General features: G+C 47.5%; 1 protein-coding gene across 6 annotated transcripts in view; it reads left to right on the top strand.

Moving 5' to 3' along the window:
• DUS2 (dihydrouridine synthase 2) overlaps window positions 1–19,771 on the top strand; it is a 133,101-nt gene that overhangs the window by 53,593 nt on the left and 59,737 nt on the right. For all 6 annotated transcript variants that reach the window (XR_012647444.1, XM_075008538.1, XM_075008537.1 and 3 more), the window contains one exon: window positions 11,285–11,328. Coding sequence is in view for 5 of the 6 variants with exons in the window: in XM_075008538.1 (XP_074864639.1) it covers window positions 11,285–11,328 (44 nt within the window). In the remaining variant the exon portion in view is untranslated. The remainder of the gene's footprint in view (window positions 1–11,284; window positions 11,329–19,771) is intronic.

Here is a 19,771-nt window from a genome sequence, read left to right as displayed (position 1 = left end):
ACCTTTCACCCAGTCCAGGAGGGACCCGCCTATTGATGCGGCAGGCTGGCTCCTGGGACCCTCTGTATGATTCCTTGAGGGCTCAGGGAGTCTTGGGCTCCCTGCTGGTGTGCCAAGTAGAATGCTGGCTGGAAAGGAGTGCATGCAAGGATGTTTGCACAGCAGCTTGTAGGTCTGTCATTCAGGCACACTCAAATTTGTCACTAGAGTGTCTGGCCTTTGAGACAAAATTATTGATCTGAGGATCTTCTTTGCCAGGAGGTCTAAATCCAGATCCACGCCTCCAGAGATCCAGTGCTTTTGCATCCCGTTTTGAAAACTTATCGGTTGGGAAACGTGAAATCTTTTTTCTAACCTTTCCCAAGCATCTTACTACCCCTCCCCTCTCATCAGTTGTCAAAAGCACATCTCTAATACAAGCAAGCCAGATTCTGCCTGGAAGAAGGGACATTTGGTTAACAGGGCAGGGGAATGACGGAAATGAAATGCAGGAAATGAAAAGTGCGAAGACATTGTCAGATACCCACAGCCACTAGTGGGGCATTATTTTCCCCTGCTGCACCAGTGAAAATACCCAGAATGCTAGGGGGCTCAGGGAACTGTGGGATAGTTTCCCACAATACACTGCTGCAACAGTTGATTTTGGCAACCTGCATGTGGCAGCAATAAGTAGAGTTTGTGGAGAGTATGTGGGAAGGTGAGGATACTTAAAATCGAGTTGATATAACCCAGTGTTAATAAAATAATTTTAGTTAAATCAATTTTTAGCTTGTAGTGTACATGCAGACCCAGAGGGGTAGCTGTTACTTTAAGAAGTGGATCTTATTCAGGAAGGTGCATGACCTAAAATATTTGTTAATTTAAGGTGCTACAGGACTGCTTGTTTATGTTTTATGTATGTTTTATATTGTTTTATATTGTTTATGTTTCATCTATGTTGTAACTGTGGATAGTCTCATCTGTATAAATGTCTAATCCTTTTGTTTGAATTCTGCTAAACTCTTGGCAGACTTGTGACAAAGAAGTCTGTTAGAAAATTATGTATTCTGCTAAAAATGCTTGTTTTTATTATTTTTGAACATTTCAATTTCTTTGACTGTCCCCAAGCCTGGTATAATGAGAAGCTAGATCAGAATCTCTCTATACCATACAGTTTAGTTTCTACGATAAGATAACTGGCTCTGTGGATAGGGGAGAATCAATGGATATGATTTATCTTGGCTTTAGCAAAGCTTTTGATACAGTCTCCCACAATATTCTTGTCAGCAAGTTAAAGGAATGTGGATTGGATAAATGGAAGGTAAGATGGGTAGAAAGCTGGCTAGAAGGTCGGGCCCAGCGGGTAGTGATCAACAGCTCGATGTTGGGATGGTGGTCGGTTTCTAGTGGAGTGCCCCAAGGTTCGGTTCTGGGTCCTGTTCTGTTCAACATATTTATCAGTGACGTGGATGAGGGGTTGGATTGCACCCTCAGCAAGTTTGCGGATGACACTAAGCTAGGGGGAAAGGTAGATACACTGGAGGGTAGGGATAACATCCAGAGTGTGTTACACAAGTTGGAAGACTGGGCTGCAAAAAATTTGATGAGGTTCAATAAAAACAAGTGCAGAATCCTGCACTTGGGCTGGAAGAATCCCAAGCATTGTTACAAGCTGGGGTCCGACTGGCTTGGTAGTTGTTCTGCAGAAAAGGACCTGGGAGTTGTAGTGGACAAGAAGCTGGACATGAGTCAACAGTGTGCTGTTGTAGCCAAGAAGGCTAATGGCATATTAGGTTGCACCAAGAGGAGCATTGCCAGTAGATCCAGAGAAGTGATTGTTACTCTTTATCCAGCTTTGGTGAGGCCACATCTGGAGTACTGTGTCCAATTCTGGGCCCCAGTTATAGGAAGGATGTGGATACACTGGAGAGGGTCCAGGGGAGCGCGACCAAAATAATTAGGGGGCTGGAGCATATGACCTATGAAGAAAGGTTGAGGGAACTGGGACTGTTTAGTCTGCAGAAGAGAAGACTGAGGGGGGACTTGATAACAGCCTTCAACTTACTGAAGGGAGGTTGCAAAGAGGCTGGAGAGAGGCTGTTCACAATGGTCACGGATGGCAGAACGCAGAACAATGGTCTCAAGTTGCAGTTGGGAAGGTCCAGGTTGAACATTAGGAAAAGCTTTTTCACTAGGAGGGTGGTGAAGCATTGGAATGGTTTACCCAGGGAAGTAGTAGAGTCTCCATCCCTGGAGGTGTTTAAGTCTCACCTTGACAAAGCCCTGGCTGGGCTGATCTGATGGGTTTGGTCTTGCCTAGGGCAGGGGGCTGGACTTGGTGGCTTTTTTAGGTCTCTTCCAGCTCTATGATTCTATGATACATTATTTCATGTGCCTGTAGAGTGCTTTAAACAGTTCTAATCTTTTCTGTCTCTGTTTTCGTGATTATTTTCTAGTTATATTACCCTTCTTTCATCCTCCCCCCTGCCAATTCCTGCTGTGTTTTTGAAATAAGGTGATATTTTCTGGGCACAGTATTTTTGGCAATGGTGCATCATTGAGTTACATAAGTAAGTTACATCATTGAGCTGCATTCCAATCTTTTCAGTGCTACTTCCTTTTACTCAGTATTTTCTTTGTATCTTAATTTTTCTAAAACTTAACTAAGCAATCTTTTTTTCTCAAACTTGCCTATCTTTCTAATGACAAAAGGACCAAAATATTTTAAAACATTGCAGGAAGGAAAGTCATTTTCAGGACATTAAAAAAACGGCATGCTCCTCGATAGCTTGTTTTGGTGTACTGGCAAAACAGCAGGAAAAAAACTGAAAACCTGGTCGGCTTCTGGTAGAAGTTTTGCCAGTCAACATGTACTTGATTTTGATTTCATTGTATTGTCATTTTCTGAATGAAGAATATTCTGTCCAGAATTTTCCCCAGAGACCTAATGTCAACACTTACAGCTTGATGAATTTGTGTATATATGAACAGGGTGATCATGGAAGAACATCCAAATTAGAGGAGAAAACATTTGTATTTTTAGACTAGTAGCTTGGTTCTATCACTTCCTTTTTCTGTCAAGTATCGGAGAGGTAGCCGTGTTAGTCTGAATCTGTAACAGCAACGAAGGGTCCTGTGGCACCTTATAGACTAACAGAAAAGTTTTGAGCACAAGCTTTCGTGAGCACACACTCACTTCTTCAGATGCTCTGAAGAAGTGAGTCTGTGCTCACGAAAGCTCATGCTCAAAACTTTTCTGTTAGTCTATAAGGTGCCACAGGACCCTTCGTTGATTTTTCTGTCAGTACTTAGTGTGGAAGACAGTATTCAGACCAGTTAGGACTTCTCAATCAATTCAGTGATGTAATGGACAACACATGCATGAAATTTATCACTGTACTAGGAATTAAAAAACAATTATAGGGCATAGATACAGATTTTGGAGTTTGTCTGTTTGGTAGGGAAATAGAAAACTGTGACCAGGAGTGACTCGCTGCCATGCTGTCTCCTGCTGGTCACTTCCAAATTAGCTCTTCCTGATTCTAGAGCAGCATTTCCCAAAGTGTGGTCTGTGGCCCAGTATTCGTCCTTGAAAAAAAAATATCGGTCCTTAGAAAATATACAAATTATTGCACACGATCCTATTAATTTGGTACATTTCATATTTTCCCATGTAATTAAGGTAATAACAAAAGGTTAGGCACTTCATTATTTATTCACAATAATAATATACATCTTGATATAAAATACTTAAGTAAAAATGTATTCATTTTTCATTTTTTTTATATGCATTTATATTTTTGGGATGCCAAAAAGGTACTAAAAAACAGGTTACACCTATATAAAGTTTGGGAAACCCTGCTCTAGGGCACCCTCTTCTGACCAATCTCTCATCCACTATTACCTGTCTGTTTGGTTCCCCACTGCCTTTTATCAGGTCCCATGTCCAGCTGAGACCACAGTGTTCTTCCCTCAGGGTACTGGTCTGCCATGGTGCTCCTACTCTCTCTGGCTCCTCTCCTCTCAATGACTCCTGAACAGTAGTACACAACTTGCTTCAGTGACCCCTGGCTATTCATCATCTAGACCCTTTTCTCAGGGGCAAACTGCAATGGCTCCTCCTCGTTGGCAAGGTGTTTTGAACCTGCTGCCTTCTCCTATGCTGGCTGCTTCCCTTCAGTCCTACTGTTTTAGGGCTTGTTGCAAGCCCTGCTGCCTGGGATCTTGCCTGGCCAGAGTTCCCCCAGCCCTGCTGTATGTTAGGAAGCCTCTAGCTATTCCGGCAACCAAGTCCCTCCTGCCCACAGCAAGAGTCTTCTGTCCTCCAGGGTTCCAGGAACTGTCATTTATATGACCCTGAGCTGGGCCTTAATTAGCTGATACATGACTCAGCTGCTTGCTTCACAATCTCAGCCCTTTCTCAAGACCGGGGGAGGGGTAACTTAGTGGTTTGATCATTGGCCTGTTCAAACCCAAGGTTATGAGTTCAATCCTCAACAAGCCCAATTAGGGCAAGTAGATATCAGGGATGGTGCTTGGTCCTACCCAGAGGGCAGGGGACTGGACTAGATGACCTACTGAGGTCCCTTCCAGTTGTAGGAGATGCGTACCTTCAATTATTTAAAAAAAATTCACTTTAACCCTTGCTAGGCCCATACAGACACCCTGGATGCATCTACACAAGGAACTAACTTCAAAGTTAGGCACTACAGAGAAGTAGCCAGCAGAGCCTACACACGTTCTTCAAGTGATTGCTCATCTGCATTCCAGTTTAGGTGCACACCAAGCACATGCCCAGTTGCCAGAAACTTTTTGCCCTAGCCAGTAGCCTTAGGGTCAGTGCAGCACCCCCTGGAGTGGCACCCATATGGCCACCCATATATACATCCCCCAACCCACCCCCATTCAGTTCCTTCTCACCACCCTTGGGAGCTTAACTCTTGTTGAGAGTTCGCTGGTGGCCTTTACTGTTTTAATTAGTTGTAAATAGTTGAGATAGTTATCTTTGTAGGTAAAGAGTGCCTTTTAGCACCAAGTAAACCGAGGTGGGTCTTTATCTCCTTGGCGCCAGGGGATGCCTGGCTCCCCGGGGTTTAAAAGCTGTTCAAAATGTGGCAAATCTATGCCCAAAAGCAACCCACATAGGGCATGTCTGGGTTGCCTTGGTGAGACTCATCTCTGGGTGCACTGGTCTATCTGCAAGGCCTTCAAGCCCAGGACTTTAAAAGATAGAGCTCAAAGGCTGAAAGTTGTTCTAATGGAGTCAGCCTTGTGCCCGGACAGCATCTCGGCGGGAATGCAGAGCGCCGCATCTTTGGTGCAGAACGCTCTGGCACCGTCAGTGCTGTCAGAGGGCTTCTGGCGCCGAGAGAAGGACTCGAGGCCTAGCGCTGCCCAGCACCATAAGAGCCAGTCCCTAGTGCCTCGTAAGAAGAAGAGATAGGACCGGGGTCGATTCCAAGCAAGAGGAGGGCAAAGACAGGCATCAGGAGAGTCCGCCAGATCACACTGTGACCGAGGTCATGAAGTGCGGGCATCGACTCCAGCGCGAGGCAGGAGCCTGCACTCTCCCAGCGTGCCCTCGATGCCGGAGGCCTTTAGTGCTGCACAAGGCCTCCTGGAATTTGTGGTGCCGCTACAAATGCTGCACCGGGAGCCTTCATCACCCCTGCTCCAGGGACCCTGGCATGGTTCCCGATGCTGGTGGGACCCCAACAAACGTTCAGCACCATGCAAACGGTACAGAGCCCGCAGGAATCAATGAGAGGTACAGGACCCTTGGCACCACTATGGTCATCGGCGTTGGGGTCCGCATTGGAATCGGACCTTTTACTCCAGCTCGGCGTGGAGCGGTCACAAGGTCATCCCGATGCAGCAGGCACTGGTACCACTCCTGACACTCCCTAGAAGGAGAGTGGAAAAGGCCCCATTAAGGGGCACCACAATGGCCCTTCTGGACCCTGTGGGCGATCCATGAGGTGCAAGGGTGGGATGCAGAATTCCTGTTCAGGGTGCCTGGTACCCCTCAGGTGCCGAGATTGGCCCAGACAGCTTTTGTGGGAGCCCTGCTGAAGGAGCAGGTGGAGTTGTTTGCACTGGCGGCAGCACCGGCACCAACATCGGCACCGGGACAGTTAGAGGCGACCCAGGCATGGCCGCTGCCTCTACAGGCACTGGAAACTGTGGTGCAGTGGGCACCGGCAGTGACGGAATTGGTGCTGTCCCAGGTGCAGAGTGGCCCTGTCTTCATGGCGCCATACCACAGACCACTAGGGGGCCCTCCACCCCAGGCACCGAGCACGACACCACAGACCATGGTGCCGGGGACTCAAGTAGAAGTGTCAGCACCCTCCGCACTGGTGGGCTTGGTGGGTATATTGACCTCATCTTCGTTCTCTCCAGATGAGGCGTTAGCTGGATCCTCCACATTCCCAGTGCTGGAGGATGGAGGAGTGTACCAGCAGCTATTGAGGAGGGTCTCCCAGAGTCTGGGGGTGCAGGCGGAAGAGGTCAGGGACAAAATAGACCCTGTTACAAACATCCTCTCAACGTCTGGACCGTCCAGAGGGGCACTGCCCATTATAAAGACAATTGCCAACACAGCGTGGCAAACCCCAGCCTCAGCCTTGCCCACGGCTAGGAAAAATGAATGCTGGTATTTTATCCCAGCCCAGGGAAACGAACATCTGTTCACCCATCCTCCCCCTGACTCCCCTGTTGTGGATGCTGTGAACAACAGGGACAGGCAGGGGGTTCAAGGGTCCTCCCCCAAAAACAAAGATGCCAAAAAACTAGACCTGTACGGTAGAAAAGTTTACCTACAAGTGGCCTACAGTTGAGAATTGCTAACCAGCAGGCCATGGTTAGTAGGTATGTGTACAATATGGCCAGCTCCATGGACCGATTCGCTGAACTGCTCCCACCAGACTCCAAGCCAGAATTTACGGCCCTGGTAGCACAGCAGAGACTCATATCCAGAGCAGCACTGCAGGCTGCCCTAGATGCAGCCGATGCGGCCACTGTGGTCATGTCCTCAGGTATAGCCATGAGAAGGGGGGCATGGCTTCAGGTCTTGGGACGCTCACAGGAGGTGCAGCAGTCCATTGAGGACCTCCCTTTTGAGGGTCCCTCCTTATTCTGGGAAAAAAATGATAAGAGACTTCATGGTATGAAGGACTCTCTGACCACACTACACTCACTGGGTCTATACACACCAGCGACCCAGAGAAGGCATTTTACTCCAAGGCCCCAGTTCAGACAGTTCCCCCCCAACAACAACAGGATGGGAACAGGAGAAGGGGCCATCATAATAGGAGGCGTCAGGGTCACCAGACACAGGACCAGGGCCACCTTAAACCCCCACCCAGGCCCAAACACCAATTTTGATGGGGCGGTCAGGAGCGATGCACCAGCCACCCCCATAGTTCCAGTCCAGTGTTTATTTTCACTCTGCCTATCGCCATCCCCATCCCCTAACCCCATGGTGCAGCATAACTTTGGACCAGTGGGTCCTCAGCACAGTAGAAAAGGGATATGCTATCCAATTTTCTTCTTACCCCGCTTCGCAACCCCCTTCCCCATCCCTCTTCAGGGACCCCTCTCACAAGATAGCTCTCAGACAGGAGGTAGGAACCCTCCTCCAAAAGGGGGCTATATAGGACGTTCCCCAGGAATTCCGGGGACAGGGATTTTATTCCCACTATTTCCTAATTCCATAAGTGAAAGGGGGGCTGAGGACAATCTTGGACCTGTGAAACTTGAACAAATTTGTAAAAAAGATAAAGTTTCGTATGATATCCCTGTGATTAATTATCCCAGTGCTGGAACGAGGGGACTGGTTTGCCGCTCTTGACTTACAGGACGCATATTTCCATATAGCAATTTATTCACCTCACAGGAGGTTCCTCAGATTTGTGCTAGGGAAGGACCATTATCAATTCACAGTCCTTCCGTTTGGACTCTCCTCAGCCCCGAGAGTCTTTACCAAATTTATGTCAGTAGTAGCAGCCTTCCTACGCAGGCGGGGAGTGCATTTGTTCCCGTATGTAGACGACTGGCTGATCAGGGGTCGGTCACAAGGACAGGTGTCGAAACATATACAGCTAATAAGAGCAACATTCGACATGTTAGGCCTCCTAGTAAATGAGGTGAAGTCTGTGCTAGCCCCGACTCAAGTTATGGAGTTTGTGGGTGCGTGTGTAGATGCAGAGCAAGCCAGAGCGTTTCTGCCACACAGCAGGGTCCAAGCGATGGCGTCTTGCATCCAAGTCCTAATAAGGTTTCCACCCACAATGGCCAGGGGATGCTGCAGATTGTTGGGGCACATGGCAGCATGCACATTTGTAGTCCAGCATGCCAGGTTATGAATACAACCCTTTCAGATGTGGCTCGTCTCCGTATACTGACCTGTCAGGGACAACATAGACAAGTTAGTCATAGTCCCCTGCAAAAGTGTTGACAATACTGCGTTGGTGGCTAGAAGCCGGGTCAGTCTGCATGGGAGTACCCTTCAATCCCCCACAACCCTCCCTCTTCCTAGTCACAGATCCCTCAGACCTGGATTGGGGAGCACACTTGGGGGACTGCCAGATGCAGGCCCTGTGGGTCAAGACTGATGCTCATCTCCACATGAATATGCGAGAGCTCAGAGCAGTTTGACTGGCGTGCGAAGTGTTTCAGCTGAAGGGGCACTGTGTTGCAGTCAGCACAGACAACACTACAGCAATATACTATATAAACAAACAAGGGGTGCACACTCGTTGACCCTGTGTCTAGAGGCCCTCGTGCTTTGGGATTTCTGCATCCAGCACCAGATTCTCCTGAAGGTGCTCTGCCTGCCTGGGACTCACAGCTCTCTGGCAGACCAACTCAGCAGGTCCTTCATGGATCACAAGTGGTCATTACACACAGAAGTACTGAATTCAGTTTTCCAGAGGTAGGGACATCCCTAGGTAGACCTCTTTGCCACGCATCTCAATGCCAAGTGCAGGACATTCTGGTCTTACCAGAACCGAAGTGCAGGCTCTTGGGCAGACGCCTTCAGCATTCGTTGGTCGGGCCCACTGCTGTACGCCTTTCCACTGATACCACTCATACACCAAACGCTGTTGAAAATTTGGTCAGACCAAGAGTCAGTAATCCTGGTGGCCCCAGCCTGGGCTTGACAACATTGGTACTTGACCCTCTTGGAGATGTCCACTCACACCCTGGAGACGCTTCCGCTGCGCCCGGGCCTGCTGACACAGGAGGAGGGGAGACTGTGGCACCCCAGTCTCCAAGTGCTGCATCTCACAGCATGGAGGCTCCGTGGCTGAGACCGGTTGAGCTGGCGTGCTCCAAACCTGTCAGGGAAGTATTGCTGAACAGCAGGAAACCCTCTACAAGGGTAGCATATGTGGTCAAATGTAAAAGATTTACCATTTGGGCCACCCAAAAGGGGATGTCCCTGGGATAGGCCCCAATACCATGTGTCCTAGATTACTTGCTGGCTCTAAGCCAGACGGGGCTGTCAGTATGCTCCCTAAAGGTGCACCTGGCAGCCATTTTGGTGTTTCACCCAGGGGACGGGAGGTTCTTGGTCTTCTCAGACCCAGTGGTAAAGAGGTTCATGAAGGGAATGGAAAGAGTCAAACCACAGGTTCGGGCCCCCCTGCCAACATGGGACCTTAATTTGGTTTTGTCTAAGCTGATGGCTCCCCCTTTTGAACCTCTTGCCTCTTGTTCTATGTTGTTGCTTACCTAGAAGGTGGCATTCCTGGTGGCCATTCCCTCAGCCAGAAGGGTGTCAGAGCTAAGGGCCCTGATGGTGGACCCAGTTTATAAGGTATTCCACAAAGACAAGGTTAGACTAAGATTCCACCCGGCATTTCTGCCTACGGTGGTCTCCACTTTCCATATTAACCAAGACTTCACCTTACCGGTGTTTTACCCAAAGCCCTATGCCTCCCCTAGGGAGCAGAGTTTACACACCTTGGATGTCCAGAGAGCATTGGCCTTCTATATGGACAGAATCAAACCCATCCAAAAGTCGCAGCAGCTGTTCGTTGCAGTGGCAGACAGGATGAAGGGGCATCCAGTCTCCTCTCCGGGGATCTCCTCTTGGATAGTAGCCTGTATCAGTGAGTGTTACAGACTGGCGGGGGTTCCCCCTCCACCTATCAGGGTGCACTCTACAAGGGCACAGGTGTCCTCTGCGGCATTCTTGGCCAAAGTCCTTATCCAGGACATCTTCAGAGCGGCCACTTGGTCCTCCATTCACATGTTTGCAGCGCATTATGCAGTTACGCAGCACGCACAGGAAGACGCTGCAGTGGGCAGGGCTGTCCTGCACTACTTTCGGGGCTCCAACCCCGCCTCCTAGGCATTGACTTGCATTCACCCAAATTGGAATGCACGTGAGCAATCACTCGAAGAAGAAAAGACAGTTACTTGTTCCGTAACTGGTGTTCTTCGAGACGTGTTGCTCATGTCCATTCCAAAACCCTCCCGCCTTCCCCTCTGTCGGAATAGCCGGCAAGAAGGAACTGAGTGGGGGTCGGGGCAGGTGGTGCATATATGGGTGGCCATACGGGTGCCACTCCAAGGGGCGCCACACTGACCCTAAAGCTACTGGCTAGGGCAAAAAGCTTCCAGCAACTGGGCATGCGCTCAGCACACACCCAAATTGGAATGGACATGAGCAACACATCTCAAAGAACACCAGTTACGGAACAGGTAACTCTTTTTTCCCTTACGTCAAAGTTAAGTGGGGAGCCCAACTTCAAAGTCCTTATTCCATTCCTGGGAATGGAGAAGTGCCTTACTTCGAAGTTTAACTTTGAAGTAGGGTGTGAGTAGATGCTCTTCTTTGAAGTTGTACTTCAAATTCAGCAACTTCAAAGTAATTTTTGTAATGTAGACACAGCCCATGTGACAAAAGCAAGAACATCAACAAAATCCTTCTCAGTGTTCTGTTCCCAAAACTGTTGTGACTTCATTTGCTGACATTCTAGCAAGAATGTTTTCTTATTTCACCAAATAAGTGCAGATATGCACTTTCACCTAGATTTCGAATGTAGATTCTTTTTTAAATGAAAATACTTCTGTAGCCACACCAGTAAATGATGTGTAAGTAACTTTGTACCATACTTTTTAAGTATTGTATGGTAGTTAAAGCTTGTGTGAGAGCATTTTTCATGTATGAGAGGATTTAGTGTTGCTGTAGTTTTCAGTCACTAATGTACTTTTTAGGAAATGAAGAAAATAGTGATTTTTTTAATGTGTCCAGTCTATAATTTATTCTGTTGGCATGTGTTTCCCCAGGGAGGTATGGGAGCAGCACTGCTGTCTGATCCTGAGAAAATTGAGTGTGTAAGTATACAGTGTATCAGTTTAATTTGCCCAGGAAGACATGGTGCTTATGTACAATAATTGAGTAATTCTTGAGCTGCTGGGTTTATTGGTGTCAGAGATATTTATGTGAAGGGCAGTTTTGGAAAGAGTAATGAATGGAAAAACATCTGAAGTTTTGAAGGTTGGAGTGAAAGCCACATAAATTATACCTCTGGCTTAGTTTCCTTTATAGCCAAAGGAACAATACTATTGATGTTGACTTGCTGTACACTTTTTAAACTTGTATTTATTGGTTCTGCAGTTTAATTTTCTGTTTTTCTGGTCATTGTCAACTTTTTATTTTTAGTTTAATTTAGACACAAACAATTTGCAACAGCGGGACCCAGTCCCCTCTCTGAACAGATACATAATTTTGAGTTTGCAATGGCCTACACCATTGTAGAGCTCTGCAAGAACTCTTCTGGAGCCTTAAGATTCGGTTTAATGAGGAGTAGTAGGCAAAACTGTATATATTAAAATGAAAATATAACATTCCTTAACATCAGTTAGATTGTTTCCATTTCCATATGATAGCAGTCAACCTAATCTAATGTCAAAACAAAAAGCAGTCAAGTAGCACTTTAAAGACTAGCAAAATAGTTTATTAGGTGAGCTTTCGTGGGACAGACCCACTTCTTCAGACCATAGCCAGACCAGAACAGACTCAATATTTAAGACACAGAGAACCAAAATCAGCAAGCAAGGAGGACAAATCAGAAAAAGACAATCAAGGTGAGCAAATCAGAGAGTGGAGGGGTGGGGGGGAAGGTCAAGAATTAGATTGAGCCAAGTATGTAGACGAGCCCCTATAGTGACTCAGAAAGTTCCCATCACGATTTAAACCATGTGTTAATGTGCCGAATTTGAATATAAAAGTCAGCTCGTACACTTCTCTTTCCAAAACGGTGCGACAATGTCTCTTCAGTAACACCCATACCTTGAGGTCATTGACAGAATGCCCCATTCCATTAAAATGTTGACTAACTGGTTTGTGGATCTGGAGTGTTTTCATGTCTGTTTTGTGCCCGTTGACCAAGGCATTCATTTTACCTAAATATGACTATATTTAGTAGATAATTGAGGGTGTAGTTGAACTACTTGCAATAAAAAAAAATTCAAGTGTTTATGCTTAGGAGAGTTTGTAGAAGTTGTTCGGGTTTATGTTATCACAGCCAGTTCAACCACACTCCTTGATGATGATCTCTCAAATAAAATCATACTTAACAAAAGACAAAAATGTACAGGAATTAATGCAATTTGTATCCATAATTTTTTCAAATTGTATTAACTGATTTTTTTTTCTTTCAGATCTAGTACTTGAACAATTCAATTTTGCAGTGATGTCAGCCAACTGAATATATTCAAATTTAATTCTGAGTATGTTTCCCCATGAATTTCACCTGGGCTGTGTCTACATTAGCTCCCACCTTCAAATGGAACATGGTAAGTAGGGTGTTGGGAGATTACTAATAAAGTGCTGCTGTGCATATGCAGTACTTCATTAAGCTAATTCTCCCTTCTGGCAACTTTGAAGCTGCAAAATTTTACAAAATTACATACAAAATTTTGAGGAGTAAAGGGACTTTGAAGTAGCCTGGGCACTTTGAAGTACCTGCGGGTGAGCTGCAGCTACACGCGAGCCGGAAGTTCGAAGTTTGCCGCTTCGAAGTTGCCACAGGGGAGAATTAGCTTAATGGAGTGCTGCATATGCACCACAGCACTTCATTAGTAATCTCCCAACATCCTACTTACCATGCTCCCTTCGAAATTGGGAGCTAGTGTAGACACAGCCCTGTAGAGCTATATCCTTCATGTTCTACTCACACAAGTACTTCTATTGATATCTACAGTGTCAGTTTACTTCACAGACTTTAAGATTAGTTGGATTTAGCTCCTGACTGGGAGTAGTTTGTATATTAATGATTTTGCTGAATAGCAATAATTTGAAAGCCATATATATGACTTAAATTCACAAGTCCATTAAATTCCAGTGCTTGCCTAAACATTATTCTACTATGTTATATTTAGCACCGAACTTTCCTGGATTATTAATATGGACTCAACTTAAAGTACTGCTCAAATAATTTAGAGTTGTAGGTTGATTCAAGATTTACAGAAACTCCCACAGTAGTATTTGGGTTTTTTAATTATTAAACTCAATTATTTCTAATCTCAGAGCTTCTTTTAATGAATAAAACATATTCCATGTTACCAGTGTTACTGATTTTACATTGTTTGCTGCTGAAATGCTTTGAAGTTGGTGTTTGTTTTTCTATTTTTTCAATTCCGGTTTGCTTTGCCTTCACTGAGGCCTTTTCTTCATTTGCACAGCTGATTTAATAAATAACCATGTCTGTTTTTCATACGTAGAATGTAATGTTCAAATATGAAGAAACCACAAAATTAGCTAGACAAAAATGAAAAATCTACAGGCATGTTTTTGAAACTTGTACAGGTTGAATCTCTCTTGTCCTGCATCCTCGGGACCTTATCAGTGCCGGACGAGAGAATTTGCTGGACCATAGGAGGTGAAGATTATCGAGCACATTACCAACACTTTCACTGCTTACTAGACTCTTAGGAGACATTTAGGGGTAAATTAGAGCTAAGTAACAGCACAGAATGCTGAGAGCCAGGACTGGTGGCTGTAAACCAACTTTATGGGACCACAGGAAACTTGGCCGCACTCATGATAAGTGGTCGTCCAGCTAACTAAAATCATGCTGGATTACAGATGTTGCTGAGCAAGAGAGTTCTGGATCGACTTATTTGACTTAAACCCTTGTACTCTGGGTGGAGCATAGGTCATCTACAAATCTCCTCCACTTCACTCTGTCCCGGGACAAAACTTCTAGCTGACCCCAGGAGTACCCCAGGGGTTGTCCTTCAGTCTCAGTAGATCTTCTCCACATTGTCTGAGGTCTTCCTCTTTTGCGTTTTCTTTGCAGGTTCCATTTGAGATCTTGATGGACTATGCTGGATGATGGTTTTCTGATAGTGTGGCCTATCCATCCCCACTATCTCTCTTAATTTGAACATCAGGTGGTTCTTGTCCCCTTCTGTTCCATGGCTTCTCACTTGTGACCAAGTCTTGCTATTTGATGAGAAGGATGTACCTCAGTCATCTGTTTATGAATGTCTGTGGCTTGTGATTTTTAGTAGACATCCATACAAGAGCACACTCTTCACATTTATATTGAATACTTAGTTTTGTCTTCGCAGATATTCTTTGTGAACTCCATATGGGATGAAGAATCTTGAATGCAGCTGTTCCTTTCCCTATTCTGGCATTGATATCTTTGTCTGTTCCTTTGTCTTTGCCCATAATACTCCACAATTAGTTGAACTGCTCAACGTTTTCCAGCTCATTCCCTCCCAGTGTAGTGGTGGTGTTTTTGGACTGGTTGATCTTCTTTGCCTTGTTCTTCCCTTTGTTAATCCTCAGTCCAGTCATTTTGTCTAGTATCAGAGGGGGTAGCCGTGTTAGTCTGGATCTGTAGCAGCAACGAAGGGTCCTGTGGCACCTTATAGACTAACAGAAAAGTTTAGAGCATGAGCTTTCGTGAGTTAGCATCTGAAGAAGTGAGTTAACTCACGAAAGCTCATGCTCTAAACTTTTGTTAGTCTATAAGGTGCCACAGGACCCTTCATTGCTGCTCATTTTGTCTAGTGTTGCAACATTTTCTTCCATGCATTCGCATCGGTCTGAAAGGAGGGTAACGTTGTCAGTAAAATCAGCGTCATCTCATTCATTAATTCACTTGTGCCATGCTGATTAGCATAGGCAATCATGGCCCTCCACCCCCGTCTATTACAAGTGTTCTGGAGCATCTCCACAGTACTGTGGCAATGCAACCATGAAGTAATACTATACAATATTTTCTCACATTGTCTACCTCATCGTTGCTTTCCATTATACTTTCCTGTTGTCACTAAATTTTCAAGTGCAGACTTTCTAATTATATGGCCTATAAATTTTGCCTGCCTTGTTCTTATCCTATTTAACAGTGTTCATTTGCTGTTGGCTTCATTTAAGACAGACTCATTCATCCTTTTGGTCATCCATGAGATGCACAACATCCTTCTTAAAACCACATTTCTGTGGCTTCAACATACTTCTCATCTTGTTTATGATAGTCCATGATTCGCATCCATACATGAGGACTGGTTTTACATAACATCTCAGCACTATTCCTAATCTCCAATGCTACAGATCTGTTTGTGAGAATGCATCTCATTTTCTGAAATGCTGCTTTCGCTTGAGTGATTCTGCATTTCACTTCAATTAAACACCTACCATCAGATGTGATATATGATCCTAAGTACTTGAATTTAGTCACTTGACGAAGAACTGTTCCATTTGCTAGTACCTCACATGTTGTCAGTACCTTCGTCTTCATAATAACCATTACTTCTGTCTTCGAGATGTTCAGCTTGAGTCTCTTCAGCTTGCTTTCTTTATTGACAAAGTTAACCAGTTCCTGAAGACCTTTTTCACTTTCTGCTATTACAATAGTATCATCTGCATACCTCAGGTTGTTGCTGTTACATCCTCCAATGTTTAATCCTATCAGACCTTCTATTTTGTGCATTATTCTTTCACTGTATAAGTTAACGAGGTCAGGTGAAAGAACACAACCTTCTTCTTCGAGTGTCCCCGTGGGTGCTCCACATTAGGTGTCGGGCTCGCCCGGCTCCGCAGATCGGATCTTCCAAGCAGTTTCTGCCGGACCGCGCATGCGCCGGTGCGCGCCGCTCCCTTGCACGCTCCTGGCCACGTGCGCGATCCGGTCTCCGCCAGTTCCTCTTAACCGCTGTCGGCTGCAGACGGAATCCGACTAGGCTATGGCCAAGTTAGCATATTCAGTGGTTTTAACTGTTTTTCTTTAAAGTTTTCAAGTTCTTAGGCTACTGTTAAGTTAGCCAGTTGTTGTTATTTTCAAAAAAAAAAAAAAAAAGAAACAACAAGCGGGACGGCATTCAGTCCAGTCCTAGTAACAAGCGGAGCACCGGAGGCCAGGAGCCTAGGGCCATTAGCCCTCCTGCCGCGGCAGGCTATCGGAGAGGGGGAAAACAGCACAGAGAAGGTGATAAGTACCCCATTAACAACTGAAAGACTCACCAACAATGTCCTATTCAGGATTCAAGGAATGTGAGTCTTGCCGAGAGGCAATGCCAGCGTCTGATGGGCACAGTCACTGCATAAGGTGCCTGGGGGAGTCCCATGTCACGCAGAAATGATCCTTCTGTGCAGAATTAACAGCCAGAGCAAGGAAGGACAGGGAGATGTGGCTTAAAATGCTGCTCTTCGACAAGGCCCTCCAGCCAGACGTGCCAGAGCAGCCGCAGCAGGAGGGATCCTCCGGGGCCCATAAAAGGAATGCCGCCTCCCTCACCCCATCAGCGCAAAAACGGAGGAAAGTCTCCCCAGCCCGATCCCTGCCAGCAGCAACAGCGAGCGGGACGGGAGGAGCACACAGCCCTGAGCCGCAGCAACAGCTGATCGGCGGCGGCACGGAGAGCCACGTGGAAGTGGCTCAGCCTCCAATAATCAAACAGCCGCCCCGCACCGCAGGCAGGACGGCGGCTAAACAAGCGCCGGTACCGGCGGCACCGCAAGCAGCTGCACCGACCCCAGGGAACCGGCGGTGCAGAGTGCGCAGGCATGCAGCCTGCAGGCACCGGAGGACACCGCCTGTGCAGCACCGCCCATAAGCATGCCGAGCATGGCGCGGATGGGGCCAAGATCCCCTACACGTCAGGGGGCGGAGCTACCCCCTCAAGGGAGGGGGAAGGCTGCACACAAAACAAGGCACCGCAGCCCCTCTCCAGACAGGGCTGCAGAGTGCTTTCTCTCAGCCCCCCGCTCATGCTTCAGACTCCAACTAGGAGGCAGGGGTCCCCCCTAGCCTACCCGGAGCCCCCGTCTCCATTTTTACAAGCAGCCTCGCCCTGGCTGGGACCACCTTCACCCTTCCTGGGGTTTGAGCCGCTGGAGTACTATCACAAATCGCTCTCTCCAGTGTCCCAGGTCTCTCGACGATCTCGCTCGCCCAGACGCAGAGGGTATGCACCAAGGGAGTGGTCTAGGTCACCTTCCCAAGAGCAGTGCCCATGCTGCCATGGTCGCCCCTATCATGCGGGGCATAGACACCACCGGCAATCTACCAGGGAAAGATCCCCACAGACGGTCCCGTATCCCCGAGGGCAATCGCGAACGGGGACAGAGACTCAAGTATCTCAGGGGGAACTGGTTATGAAACCCCGAGATTTTTCCCTTGCAAGCTTCCAGAGAGCGGATGTACCATCACCAACAGGAACCGGAAGGGTCCAGAGAGGCGTACCCAAGTGGTTCCTTGCTCTCCTCCCCAGACGAGGCTACGGACCCGGGGGACGTCCATCCTCCGGACGATCTCAAACAGTTTCAAGAGCTGTTTAAGAGGGTGGCTTTCACGCAAGGCATCCAGACAGCAAAGGTGCAAGAGAAACACCATAAGCTCCTCAAAAATCTGAGACCTCCGGCCTCCTCCAAAATAGCAATACCGCTTGATAACGCAATCTTGGAGTCCACCACTATGATATGGCAGACCCCTGCGACCATTCCGCCTGTCCACAAGAGAGCGGATAAAAAAAAAAATACTTTGTGCCGGCGAAGGGCATGGAGTTCCTGTTCAGCCACCCAAAACCAACTTCCTTGGTGGTGGAGTCGTCGCAACAAAGATCAAAGACATCTCAATTCAAGACAGGGGGAACAGACAAATATGCCAAGAAGCTAGAGCTGTTCGGCACAAAGGTCTACTCCTCCTCCACTCTACTGTTGCGAATGGCAAATTACACAGCGCATCTAGCGAACCATAATTTCGACAACCACACTAGGTTAACCTCCCTCATAGACTCGCTTCCAGAGGGCAAGAAACCGGTGCTCAAGGCCATCGTGCAAGAAGGCTACGCGGCCTCAAGGACGGGAGTTCAGATCGCCCTGGATGTTGCAGACACAGCAGCATGCTCCACAGCTACGGCAGTGGTGATGCGAAGAGAGTCCTGGCTCCAGACTTCGGGTATACCGAGGGACCTGCAGGCAAAGATAGTCGATCTTCCCTTCGACTCGCAGAAGCTGTTTGCTGAATCAACTGACTCGGTCCTTCATTCCAGTAAAGATTCAAGAGCCACACTTAGGACCCTGGGGATTTACACCCCTCCATACAGAAAGAAAAAGTACTACCCTCAACAAAGACGGTACCAGCAACAGCATCCCCAGTACCACAGGGGTTACGAGCAAGGGCGACATCAACAGCACCAGCAGTACAGAACTCCCAGGCGACGTTCCCAACAGAGCCGTGCGTCCTCGGGGCAGGGCCAAAGGCCACAAGTTTGACACACAGATCCAGGGCTGCGCCATCACTACCATCGCACAAGGTCATCCGAAGCGGTTATTCCACCATCGCCTCCGACCATTCTATGACCAGCGGCAAAGGATCACCACAGACAAATGGGTGTTAGAGATCATAGCCACGGGGTACGCCATCCCCTTCCGGTCGCTCCCACCGCCACAACCTCCACCCAGGCCCCACCTCCAGGAGGCCTCCCACGTGGCGAGGCTCAAGCCGGAGGTAGACCATCTCATGCTCATAGGGGCAGTGGAAAGAGTGCCGGAGCAACTGCAAGGGAGAGGGTCCTAGTCGAGGTACTTCCTCACGGAGAAAAAGACAGGAGGCTGAAGGCCCATCTTAGATCTTCGAGGCCTCAACCGGTACCTGCGCAAGCAACGCTTTCGGATGATCACAATCGCCTCCATCCTTATGGCACTAGACGATGGAGATTGGTTCGCAGCCCTCGACTTACAAGACGCGTATTTTCACATAACTATCCATCCGGCTCACCGGCGATTCCTCCGGTTCATGGTAGGCAAAGAACATTTTCAATACAAGGTCCTACCGTTTGGCCTGTCCTCGGCCCCCAGAGTCTTCACCAAGACCTTGGCAGTGGTGTCAGCCTACCTTCACAGACGGGGTATTTATATTCCAGTATCTGGACGACTGCCTACTCAAAGGGGCCTCGAAGGAGGAGGTACTATGCATGATACGCGTCACAGCAGGCACGTTCTCTTTGCTCGGCCTGGTTATCAATCTGGCAAAATCAAAGATAGACCCCACACAGGACATAGAGTTCATAGGGGCACGCATAAATTCTATTACAGCGAGAGTGTATCTACCAGAGACTCGCTTTCGGGCCATCGGCTCCCTCGCGCAAGTCATCACCTTCAGCCCTACGGTGCCGGTCCTGACATGCTTACAGCTGCTGGGCCACATGGCAGCAGCGACATTCGTAGTGCAGAACGCCAGGTTACACATGCGCAGCATGCAGCTCTGGCTGGCGAGCGTATACAAACCAGCAGCACACACCATTCACAGGGTGGTGTCAC

This window comes from Carettochelys insculpta, chromosome 14 (genome assembly GCF_033958435.1).
Source record: "Carettochelys insculpta isolate YL-2023 chromosome 14, ASM3395843v1, whole genome shotgun sequence".
NCBI lineage: Eukaryota > Metazoa > Chordata > Testudines > Carettochelyidae > Carettochelys > Carettochelys insculpta.
The sequence above is the reverse complement of the archived record's forward strand: the minus strand, read 5'-3'. Positions and strand labels throughout refer to the sequence as shown.